The sequence below is a fragment of the Apus apus genome, chromosome 10 (assembly GCF_020740795.1).
Source record: "Apus apus isolate bApuApu2 chromosome 10, bApuApu2.pri.cur, whole genome shotgun sequence".
Lineage (NCBI taxonomy): Eukaryota > Metazoa > Chordata > Aves > Apodiformes > Apodidae > Apus > Apus apus.
In genome coordinates, this window is record NC_067291.1 from 3,240,847 (window position 1) to 3,253,828 (window position 12,982).

Below are 12,982 nucleotides of genomic sequence, written 5' to 3' on the forward strand. Positions count from 1 at the left end.
TATTCTGTCTCCAGAATGAAATCTGCATCCAGACCAGTGTCTGCCAGTTGCATATTGCAGCCACTTGGATCTTGGTCCCCTCTCAAAGCTGTGATCATTCTAATGGGGGCTTCAAAATGTTTTACTTTGTAATTATTGTATATGCCTAGCATGAAATTTGAGGCATTGCATGCAGATAAGCATTACATACAAATTTTATTACAAAAAATAAGGTATTAGTAACTGTTTAAATGTCTCAGAGGCTGGACATTTACATTCCAATAGAAGGTAAGGTTCCTTTGGAACTTTAAAAGTTGTGTCAACAAATGGGAAAACCTTGTATTTATAGCTGTTCCCTTGTTATTTCCTATTTGTTTAAAACCATTTGGGCTCTCACCATATACAATGTTTGTAGATGAAGCATTTCAGGGTAAGGAAACATATTTTACTGGTTGGAAGGTACCTGGCACTCTCTGGGGAGCCTGCAGTATAATCTGTTCCTTTAGCAAGAGCCTGATGGTGTAAATAGGTTTTGCAGGATGTGATGGAAGTCATGAAACTTGCCTCTGCTTGGCCAAGTAAGGAAGTTTTAGGAGCCATGACTGAAAACATTGTGTGTACGTCCCTAGCAACATTGGATCTGATTTTAACTGCCAGAATCTAACATAAAGGGAAGGACATTCTTTGAGGCTCCAAAGTTTCACACCTTGAATTTCTCTGAAATGAATGGGGATCCAGTCTAGTGCTCCTAGGTGTCTACAGGGCCATTATATTCTGGGTGAGACAGTGACAGTGATTTGTATAAGTAATTTTATGCAAAATACAGTGCTGGAGTTCAATGTGGAAGTGGAAAATCATGGAGAACTCTGGTTACGTTCCTGCTTGAAGGCAGTAGTTTCTCCAGATCCTTAGCATTGTACAGTTAGAAAAATCATACCTATCACTGCCCTACAAACTTTTTAAAAGGTACAGTTTATAAACAATATTAGAAACTTCAATATCCTTCTTCAGTTAAGGGGTGAAAAATAATCAGCCTCATCAGGTTGCTGCAGGCAGATGTATTTGCCTTACTTTACATGAGCTTCAGGCATCCAGGTCTTATCCAAGACTCAGGTTTGGGAAAATGTTTCTTAAGGTGGACAGCTACACCAGCTGGGCTGGTGAGGTGGGTTCTGGAGCACAGACTGGTTGTGTGTAGCCTTGGCACTGTAATGTGGATTGACTGTCTCACAAGTTTTATTGATAACATGAAAGAAGAGACCTGACAGAGTAGATTTCTCACACTGTGTAGGAACTGGAGGAAAATAGCAGAATGCTTATGCAGTTACATCCTCGGATTGATTCAAGGAGGTGAAAGGAAATACAGGTAAAAAATGTTACCATTTCTGTTTGAAGGTCTGATAATGAACAGTGTCAAAGGCTCTGAAATAACATACACAGTTGATCTCTGCCTTAGGGAGAACAGAAATGAGAGCTGCTGTTAGTTACTAAATTTAAAGGTGATTCCCATGGGTCTCGTATCAGTAAAGAGATGGAAGGGATGTTTGTTGAGATTGTTAGTAGAAAAGATTTTCAAATAGTGTATCAGTGGCTTTGTTTTGAAGATACTAGTACCCTAGCTCTTTGTGACTGGAAGTCTTCACAAATCATAAACTCTGTGTGCTTCATATTTAATTACCAGGCAGAGAGGAAATGGACTGAAAGTGTAAAATAGGACTGTAGCTCCCTGAATGCTGCAAAACTTTGCTACTTTATATATTTCATATTGACAACTCAATAGCTAATGAAATTACAATCCTTGGTCTTTATTGTTCTTTCCTTAAAATTGAGTGAAGTCCCTTCAGCTGTCACTGAGTTCCTCTGCATCTCAGAGCAGTGCTGGCATTGTGTGGTTCCCTACCAGTGGGCACTGAACATGTGCACAACAACCATTGAGCAGTGCTCTTGGCTTGTCACTGCTTGTGAGTATAAAGGGACAAAAGCAGAAAGGAAAATGTCTTCTATTAACCAGAGGCATTGATTAGAAGGCTAATAAAGCTCATAAATGTGGCTGCTACTGAAAGACAGAACTTTTTGGCCCATACACCTTATGAAACAATTAGTCCTCACTACACACTGTTTGCTTTTAAGTTTGCAGAACCTGGTATTTACACAAGTTTTTTTTAATGTAAGTGTCTCTGTTACATAGAAAGTGCCTGAAAACTTGCTTTTCTCTTTACAGGTGACTTTTTTTGACATTTTCCAATTCTTAGATGATGGATTTGTATTTGTTTTTTATAGAATATAAAGAGACTGCAGGATTTTTTGTGTTCATCAGCCCTTTTTTAATGCTACCATCCCATATTTGTTTGCAGGCCTTTTCACCTTGTGAGCTCTGTGTGCCATTGCATTCCAGATTTTGTCTTTGCAGAATGTAGAACATCTCAGAAGAGAGACTTTGATGATTTAAATATATCTGTTAGCATAATTATGACATGGAACTGAGTCTCAGTTTAAGGTTTTTTGTGATTAGGAGCTATTTTTACATATATTAGCTGAATGAGATTTTTTCCTGCATGCTGCTAAATTGAGTTCAGTATATTAATTTGTACCTGTTTTGGCTGGTGTATAACATTTTTGAAATGAATTATCAAGCAAATAATTTTTAATTTGTTTTAAAATTAACTGCCTGGTTCCCTGGAACAGCCAGTGATGCAAACCAGCTGCACAGGAGCTTGGTTAGGAGGGGTTTACAGCTGCTTTACATAACCAGAGCAATGTAAAACACCTGGACTATATTAGGGGATTTAGCCTAAAAACTGTTAAAAACTCAACTGGACAATTCTGAAATTCAGTAATTGTCTCTATGGTCTAGGATGTGACTGTGTTGAACTACAGCATTTCTTTGCTTGGCTTCATCCAGCTAAATAAGCTTGGAAGTTTTCCTTAGATGCAGTCTGTGCTAGAGAGTACTCTTGCCATGGTATTTTATTTTGTCTTTCTTGCTTACATTTGTGGTAATTGGATCGTGTGATTTTTGTGTTGTGCAAGTTAGTGACTAAGTTGGAGAAAGAAAACTTTATTAAAAAATAATATATATTTAATTACCCCTGAGCAGATCTCAAAAATTCAATGCAACAGGCAGGTATAGGCTAACAGGAGTTTATTTATGCAAAGTAACTCTTAATCAGTTAAGAAGTGGCCAGAACCACCATAGCAATGAGGCCTGAAACCATCTTGCTGTGTCCCAAGGAAGAGGAAGGCAGGCAGGAGAGCCATGAGGCCTGTATGGATGAGCAAGGAGCTTCTGCACACAGTTAAATGTAAAAACAAGGTACACAGAGAGTGGAAGCAGGGCCAGATGTCCTGGAGGAAGCACAGACAAGCTGTCAGAGAAGCAAGGGATTGGGTAAGGAAGGCCAAAGCACAGATAGAGTCGGACCTGGCCAGGATGTTAAGAATAACAAGAAAGGATATGTGAATTTTAAAATCATTATTGTTGGTTAAACCTGTTGCTTCTCCCACAGGAAAATCAAAATGGCAAGCTAGTGGAAAAACCAAAAGAGTGACTCAAGGAACACACAAGACTGCGAAACAGGTATCTGCTTTTTTATTTTGGGAATGACATAAAATTTAGGGCATAACAATAATTTGTGATCTCACTGATGCATTATTGGCTGAATAATATATACATAAAACTCTGCATACAATCTACTTTTAAAGCATACGAGTTTCACAGTCAAGTATTCAAAAGTTATAAAATGCCAGAATTCAAGTTACCTTCCTCAGCCTTTACTTCTGGCACTTCCTGACCTCTGGATGTCTGACTTTTTGGCATTAAAGTTACTCTAAGGAAAGTGCTATTCAAAGAAATGCTACAGGGTGCTCTTCTTAGAAGCATGTTGCTTACACAAAGACTACCTTTCTGCCCCATTTCTAATTTAAAGAAATGCTTTAATTCCTGACCTCATGTGTTAATGGCTGAAGTCAGTATATTGTATTTTGGAAAAAATTAGTCCAGGTGAGTAAAATTTCTGAGAGTTATGGCTGGAAAACAAGTCCAAATAAGAAGTGTCAAGAAGAAACTGCTCTTATTTTATTCTTGTTTTTTTCTATGTGACTGACAGTCTTTATTACATTAATAAAGAAAGACCTCAATCTTTCCTCATATTTAGTATTTTGAACAGTTGCTTGTCTTCAATTAATGGATTTAGCCATTAGTGTGGCTTTAGCAATTTAGTATTCTGAGACTGTCAGATTTTGGTAATATGGCATATGGAAGATAATACATATTATTCCTTAGGAAAAAAAGAAAAAATGTTCTGCATCCATAGAATTGTATTTGCATCTTTAAAACATAGATATGTTATTTTCCCAGTTTAGTTTAGCAGCTATTAAGCTTGTGTTCTCTCTTCATGTACTAGTAGTATGTTACAAAAACTCTATATCCTGGTTTTCTTGTTCTGTGAAGGTGGAATTCTATTGATGTAGTTAGGGCTCCCTGTAAAAGTTTACCCTCCAGAATGTTTTAGGTATGAGAGTTATGTGCTATATAATTTGGGTTCTGTCTGTTTTAGTCACTTGGGATTATGTAAATACAGAGTTTTCAGGTGAATACTTGATAGCTATTTAGTGGCTCTGCATGGGATTGCTATTGTAAAACTATATTGTTCAAACAAGGTTTGAAGAGGACTCCTGAGTGTCTGTGCATATAAGCACTTCAGTTTGGCATTCAGCACCTTTATTGCTACTGCATTTCAAAGTCTGGATGCTGCTGTAAGTGGGTGGCTTTTTTTGTTACTTCTGCTGATCCCTCAGTTTTAGTCTTCCTTCATACATAAATAAGCCACTAAACTCAAGAAAATAAATCATAGAATTCCAAACTGGTTTCGGTTGGAAGGGACCTTAAAGATCATCTAGATCCGACTCCCCCGCATGGGCAGGGACACCTCCCACTGGATCAGGTTGCTCAAGGTCCCATCTAACCTGCTCTTGAACACTTCCAGGGATGGGGCAGCCACAGCTTCCCTGGGCAACCTCGGCCAGTGTCTCACCACCCTCGTGCTAAAGGATTTCTTTCTATTATTCCTGTTTTAATCCATTCCCCCTGGTCCTCTCCCTCCCTGCCCTTATTCAAACCCCCTCCCCAGCTTTCCTGGAGCCCCTTCAGGCACTGGGAGGTGCTCTAAGGTCTCCCTGGAGCCTTCTCTTCTCCAGGCTGAACACCCCAGCTCTCCCAGCCTGCCTCCAGAGCAGAGCTGCTCCAGCCCTCTGAACATCTTCATGGCTGTTGGAAGCACTAGGCACAAGGATATAGGTGGAGTTTATGTGGCTTGGGTACAGCTCCTTCTGGATGGAGATGTTGGATTATTGCCTTAACTTTCTTCAGACTGCACTGTTAGAAATATTTTGTTCTGTGCCCTTGTGTTCCCTCTGAATACCAGACAGGTGGAGAGATGGTCTTAGGGCTGGACTCAGTGATCTTCTGCTTGGACTCAATGATCTTAAAGGTCTTTTCCAACCAGAATGATTCTGTGATCATCTCTGGAAAGTGAGTTCTCCTCTTGCATAGCTCTCAACCTGAGCATGACACCGAAAAATATGAGTTGGTCAGAAGTACATATTTCTAATAAATACTGTTAAAACTTAATTCTAGGAAGGATGAGTGAGAATAATAATGCTATAGCTGTATGTCAGCACGGAAACTACAGTCTTGAAAAGTCTGTACCTAATACAGCATTTCTTGCATTTCATAGTGAAAGGTTAGTTTGGTTCATTAGAAAATTCACTTAAGTCACTTACAGGTCAAGATTCTGCTGAACAATATAGTGATTAGCTTAGAAATGCTGGTCATTTTTTGGTGCTTGCATTAAACATTTGTACAGAATATAGTACTTTGTATAAAATACAATACTAAAATATAAATACTATACTAAACTAAACTATCCTACAATATAAAGATACTACTAAGTATCTTTATATTGAAAGTAGTCTTTGCTGCAGCTCTTAGATTTAAGTGAATACTAGCTTTCATTTCACTGCAGTTGGTGTCAATCAAACTTGATTAAGTTTGAAAATAGCTTGCTGAGTTTGATCGTGTGTCCTGGAATTTCTGCAGGTTGAAGTGCCAAGCATAGGACCTGATTTGAGTCGTACTTTGAACATTGACTTCAGTTCCCTTGAGTGGCAAACACCATATTGTGTCAAATTCGAACGTACATATTAAAACTGACTTGTATTTGGAACTGAAATATTATTTCTAATAACTAGCCACCAACTTAATGCTTACCTGCTTGTGTGATTGTGTCCAAGAAATTTGGTAGTTCAGGGATTTGCATCCTTTCAAAGGTGTTCCACTGGAATATGAGTAACTGTAAATGTTACTTAGGTTTTACTGAGACACTGGAAATCTGCTTACAGGGGTAAAAATGGAGCTGCTGCAACTTACAGTAATTAACACAATTCAACATGCTCTTTTCTTAATGAAAATATGGCTGACATATGAGAGAGATAATAAACAGATGCCAGATATAGTATTAGGATAACATTTATTGCTAATTACTGACACACAGGCACTGTTACTTTAATATAGCTATTTATGATTCTGTAGTTAAGGTTGGGTCATTATAAACTGTATTTTAAAGGAGCTGTAAATTAGCCACTGTAAGATTTGCTTTAAACATTTACATACAAGGCCTCAGCTAAGCAGCAGCATCTCTCCAAGCTGTTCTTTAAGAGGTGACTCTTACATCATAGAAGAGAAAATATTAAAATATTAAATACTCTGACATAGGAAACCCTTCTGAAATTCCTGTTCATTGGTTGTTCATGACATGCATCCTTCCTGAACATCTCTCTCTTGCATCCATTATCTGGGGTTCATCTGGAGTACACTTGGAGCATTCTGAGATATATGTAAGGGCAGCAGAGATGTTAGTGTGATTGCAGTAAATCAGGTTCCCATTCTTCCCCTTCCTACAGAAAAATTAGAATCTGAACACAAATGCAGGTGAGAGCAGAGCCATGTTGCCAGCATTGTGTCTCCCTCCCTAATTAAAAGTGGAATTTGCTGTGTTTAATGCTGTGTGGTACAGGTAGTCAGAGCACTGGGGAAAATTAGCAGACTGGAACACAGAGTGAAAGGCTGCCAAAGAAACAGAGCTCTGGAATTTACTGAAGTTTTGCATGATCCGTCTTTGTGTCAGGGTTCAGTTCTTGTGGATGAGTAGCTGTGTTTATGGTGTGTATTTATCAAATGGGGCCCCTAAAATCTGCAGAAGAAAGCCATTTATGTTCTTGAGCACAGTGACTGAAAAACCATTGGTTGTTGCCTGCTTTCCTGTTCTGTAATTTGAGCTTGAGAAATACGAGTTCGTTTACATGTTTCCTAAAAATGCAGGGAACTTTTTGTAGTTTAGGCATAATTCATTGGAATTCAAGAGGTATCCACACACAAGAAAGATTCTTTTATGGACAATGAGGAAAATTTTTTCTAGGCTTTGGGTCTCTTCTATATTATGTCTCATCATAAAAATATTACTGTAGCTCTTTCTTTAAAGAACTTTGGCTGATATGTCCATGCAAAACTATGCTGCAGTTCTGATTACCTGATGTTGCTTGTGGTCTGAAATTGCTTTTCTGTAAGAATTCTCTGTCTCCCAACTAGAAACTTACCTGCCATTAAATTCATCTTTAGACAGAAAGAAATAATGTTTCCCAACTTTTTCCATAGGAGAAAGTCCTGACAGTTGAGTCCTGGACAATTGTTCTACAATTTACAATACTTATAATTAGTGATTAGATATTTTAATTATAAACTGTACAGGCTTGTGCAATATTTGTTTGGATTGTTTGTATTTGATCACCAAAAGTAGAGGGTTTAGAATGGAATTTTGCTGTAAACCCTACAAGTGTACTCCAGTAAGACCTGATTTTTTGGAGATCTATGCCAGAGTGGAGCAAGGCATGAAAACTGTATTAAATGTGCTATTAAAATGGATAGAGTAATAGAGAAAAAAAAAAAAAAGACAGACTATTGTAGCATGTAGCTAATACCTCCCTCAAAAAGTGACACGGAGTTGGATGTCACTTTGGGTTTAATGGAGGTACTTATCCACACGGCTACTAAGAAGCTTGCAGAAGTCTGGCATGGTAGCAGTATTTTTCTGTTTGTTTTTTGTTGTTGTTGTGGGAGAGAATTTCAAGTTTAATAAAGACAATATCATGGGGCCAAGTGCTGATTTGGCATTTTCAGCCAAATAGGCAATGCTTCAGGATCCTTTGGAAAGTCCTGTGCAGAGGAGTGACAGTGTATCTCTGTCAAGGAGACATATCTCCTGGGAGTGACTCAGCTGAATGCAGACGGTCAACAGATGCACAGCACTGAGGTGGCACAGCAGCACTTCCCACTAGGTATGTGGTGATTCCTGGCTGTGCCAGCATTTGTGAAGCCAGTTGGATGTTCTCCAGCTGCTCCCATCACATCTAGCATATTGGCAGTCCTCTGTATCTGTGCAGCAAAGGAGTACTAGATCAGTTAGCCCGCATGTTAACACTAAACAATCAAACAACAGATTGGTTGTTGGGAAAGCTGTTAAATGACAGCTTAAACCAGCGTGAGGACACTTTCAGACTTGGTACAAGTAGGACTGACTTGTTTCATTGGCACAGCACTTAACACTGGGTTGAACAGAGCTTGCAGTGTTAACAATATGGTGAGTGGAAATCATAGTACAAGCAACCTTCTAAAATGTGAAAGCTTCCTTTTGTAACCAGTGCAGTGCTTACTGGCATCTGCTCTGCAGTGCAGCCATAACACATGGGTCAGAGGGCTGGCCACATCAGCATTTCTCTGACACTAGTGCTTCATGTTACAATGAGGGTTTAAAAATTACAAAGTGATGTGTAATGTCTTGGTAATAGAATTCAACTGTGATGGAATATTGCTGATGTGATTGTTAGTAAAATGTTGTTTTCACCTCTGGATGCACATACTTCTCAGAACAAGTAATGCAGGATAATGTAATTACAAAATGGATCTTTCCAGTGTGCTAAGAGGCAGAGTATCTTGTGCAGTCTGCAACACGAATATTGGGTTGTAAATGTCAAAGAAAGAATCTGGTTCTACAAAGCTGCTGCATATATTTAAGATAGGAAGGTGTGTTCTAAGAAACTCAAGTCAATGGGGTGATGTAATAGTGAAAAATTTATTGGTTACAAATGTTTGAATATGTTGAAAAACTGTATGTTGCACAGAAGCCCAACCCCTTACCCTCCTTCTGTTTCTTGTTTTCCCTTTGCATTGTATCTTGTTTTTTCAGAGCACTTCCATAGACTGTAAATTAACAGCAGGAGCAGCTGGAGATAAAAACTTTGACAAAAGCCCAACAAAAACAAGACAGCCTCGAAAAGTTGATCTGCGAGCACGATACTGGGCATTTCTGTTTGACAATCTCAGACGGGCTGTGGATGAAATCTACGTGACATGTGAATCGGATCAGAGTGTAGTGGAATGCAAGGTACGTCTGCAGATGCTCTTTGCCCATTGTCACATTTTAAAAAATTCTTTTCAAAAAAGCCAAATGGGGAATTAGACCCTCAGAAACATGTTATTTTTTGATTCGTATTCAGTGAAGGCTTGTGAATAGGAAAACTAATGGCATATTTATTCTGATTTAAGATTATTTTTGGAGTTTATGAAGCTTGTAGTGATGTACATTATGTGATTAGGTGTCAGGTTTTTAATGAAATAATTTTTTGAGTTCTGATTTTGTTAGTTTACTGATTGAACATGGATTTATTATTTTTCCCCTGTAATGTTCTTCACTGTAGGTGGCACTGTTGTGATTCAGCCTTTTTTACATTTGTTTGCTTCCTGTTTGGTGGCTTAATTATACATTGCTCCCTTTGTGCAGTGATAGTTACCACTCTCTCAGGTCTCTCTGGTGTTAAGAAGGTGGTGGTCAGGACTAAACAATGTCTGGTTGGGGTGTTACTGTCAAGTGTGCTTCTTAATTTTGAGTAACGTGTGTCTGTAATAGAAATAATTTTCTAGTAGATACATAGACTATTGATATATAATAAAAATTGCTCATTCTTTGGAAATGGTATTTAGTGCCAGCATTAAGAGAAGCCAGAAGAATAGATTGTAAAAGAAATGTTAAAGATATGACTTCTGTTTTCATATTTAACATGGCTGAAAACTCAGCACATTCTGTAAATGATTATCTAATCACTGTAAAAAATTACTTATATCAACTGAAGTAAACCTTTTTCATTATCGTATGCATCTAGTTCTCTGCTGTAATCAGACACTGCCAAATAGACTTTGAGATTAGCGTACAGCTACATTTCATTGAAAGCAGGTTTAAGGACTGAACAGTAGCTAGAGGCTTCCAAGTCACTGGTTGGTCTAACACAATTCAACTTTTTGTTACTGAACCGTCTTCCTGCTCCGGAAACTTCTATGGAGAATTTTTTGGTTTAAGAAAATCAGTCAGTCTTGCATTGTAATTAGATTACCATTTTAAACTTTTGTGACTGGAAGAACAGAAGCGTATTTGTATCATTATCACATATTTTTGGGGTTAGATATCATTTAGCATATTTTAATCATGCTACTTGATCTGTTCTCTGATGGTGATATTATATAGCCTAAATGAAAGTCTTCATTTCAGTAGATGATTGACAGTGATGTATGTATCTGCATGTATCAGATCAGTTGTTTGCAAAACAGGAGTGGAAAAAGGCAAGACTTAGTAAACAGGGGAGTCCAATGTCATGTGTTGTAAAACTTCTGTGACGTTCATGTTGCTTTTACCTTTCAAAAGATCTTTTCTTCTTAGCACAAGAAAGTGCTTTACCTGGGTAGCTGGAGTATGCGTTTGTGCTGAGGTCTTTTGTTTGTAAGATTTTCTTGTAAAGGTTACTGTTAAATGGGGATTATTACTCTGTTGTTAAATTACTAAAATTTTTGTTAATTAAGCTATTAAGTATACAACTATTACTTTTACTAATAATGTTTCACTTTTACCAATCCTGTTGATTGTTGTTATTTATTTTGGGGTGGTTATTGTTGACAAATACAGTCTGGTTTCTACTAGAGGTGAAGCCGTTGATAAGTTGTAGCTGTTCTCTTACAGCCGAGGATCTTAACTGGTGTCTTTTGGAGTGAGTGCTTTACAGGACTCTTAATAGACAGGCATGTGACATTTTTGATCCTACAGAGATAGGCTTCATCTAGGGAGGGATCAAACTCATCATTAGAGTAGAGGTATGTTTTAATTTTCTATGGAGTATTAGTGTTTGAGAACAACAGATCCTTGTGGAAACAGCAAGTCTTCCTCACCTCTGATCCTGAAAAGCTAGTGCTTGCTGTCCTCCATCAAGTGAAATGTCTTGTTTAAGTACAGATTTCATACTATGGAATATATAGAAAGCGTTTATTGTAATACCTCAGCCTTTTAGGAGTTCATAAATTAAAATTGTAATCTAGACTTGATTCAGTAGGCAAATGATTTTTGAAAGCAATCCTGTGACATTGTTTGAAGAATTCATGTAGCTTAGTATAAAGCCTATGTGCTGCCTTAAAAATAGCTTAACTCAGTCTTTAGTTTGATCACTGCAGTTTGTCCATGTCTGTAAGTCTGTTCATGTAAATAATCATCATTTACTTATCCAAAGCATTTAGTTGTTTTGTTGCCTTGGCCTTGGTAGTTCTAGATCTGTTGCTACCACGTTACTCCAACGCACCAAGTTTCATACTTGGTATTGACTGTTCTGATCCTGCCAGGCCAGATCTTGCAAGATCTCTGGAAGTGCCTTTTCTTGCTACTTGAAATCATCCAAAGCAATGCAGAGAATCTGGATTCCTGGTTTGTGCCAGCTTGGGTCTCCACTGTTGCAGTAAAGATGGCTGTAGCAATGTGCTGGCATCCAGGGATGGCTCCAGCTGCTTGAATGTGTGGGACTGGGAGGATGCAAAGTGCTTTATGCCTCAGCTTACGAGCTTGATGTGGTCTAATTATGTATCTCCCCAGCTCTGCTGTCATCAGTGAAATACCAGGAATGCAGGTGTGGCATGGCAAAATCTGTTAAGCTTCACTGACAGGAAGATAATGTGTATAATCCTTTTCGCAGGCTCGTGGCCTCGAGAGGCCAGGTTTAATGCATTCATTTCATGTATCTTGTCTGTTCTTGTCTATCCATGATTTTCTGTCATCCCTGCCATAACTCTTAATATCACTGGGCCATTTTAAATTAATTTAGCTATTACACATTCCATGACAGGTAGATTCACCAGGGGATTCAGAGGAAGAACAAGAGAGCATGAATGTACCAATGGAGGGAAGAACAATGGGGGGGTGGTTTTTTGTTTTGTTTTTTAACAAGAATTGATTGAAATGCATGTCATTAAGTAATTTCTGGCATCAGAGGAAACAGCAGGGAGATGATAGGAAAACAGGCTCTACTAGATGCCCAGTTTGCAGAACTACTTAGTGTTTTTTGCTTTGTGGTTTGATGTGGGTTTTTTTGTTTGTTTGTTGTGCTGTTCTATTTAAATATTTAAGTTGTATAAATATTGTATTAAAGAAGACCCATGTAAAAATAAAAATGTGACAACTTCTGGCATTTGAAAACTTCAGATTAATCTAGTATGAAAATGTTTCTTTTTTATTTTGTACTTTTTGCTCTCTTACAAGTTGGTATAGTTTTATTGATTACATTGTCACTGAAGATAATGTCTGATGCTCCCAAATCAGAAGGGGCTCGAGTGGCTGATTGTGGTTGAAACTACAGACAAAAGGATACAAACAGTGGAAATGAGTGTAAGGGGATCAGTGGTTTTGAGTGTTTTCTCTCAGCTTTAGGCACTGCTGAAGTTGGTATTGAACTATTGATTTGGAATGGAGAACTCTCAAATCAGTTGTTTAGATATATAGATATGGCTTTGATGCTTTCTATAGAAAGATGTAATGAACACAGTTGAATTACTTGTAAAATTAAAATAAAGGATTCTCAAGTT

At 38.0% G+C, this 12,982-nt stretch overlaps 1 protein-coding gene across 3 annotated transcripts in view; it reads left to right on the forward strand.

Moving 5' to 3' along the window:
- The window catches only part of SCAPER (S-phase cyclin A associated protein in the ER), a 148,749-nt gene that overhangs the window by 8,897 nt on the left and 126,870 nt on the right, over nt 1-12,982 (forward strand). For all 3 annotated transcript variants that reach the window (XM_051628465.1, XM_051628468.1, XM_051628467.1), the window contains exons 4-5: nt 3,486-3,556; nt 9,279-9,476. In XM_051628465.1, the coding sequence (XP_051484425.1) occupies nt 3,486-3,556; nt 9,279-9,476 (269 nt within the window). The remainder of the gene's footprint in view (nt 1-3,485; nt 3,557-9,278; nt 9,477-12,982) is intronic.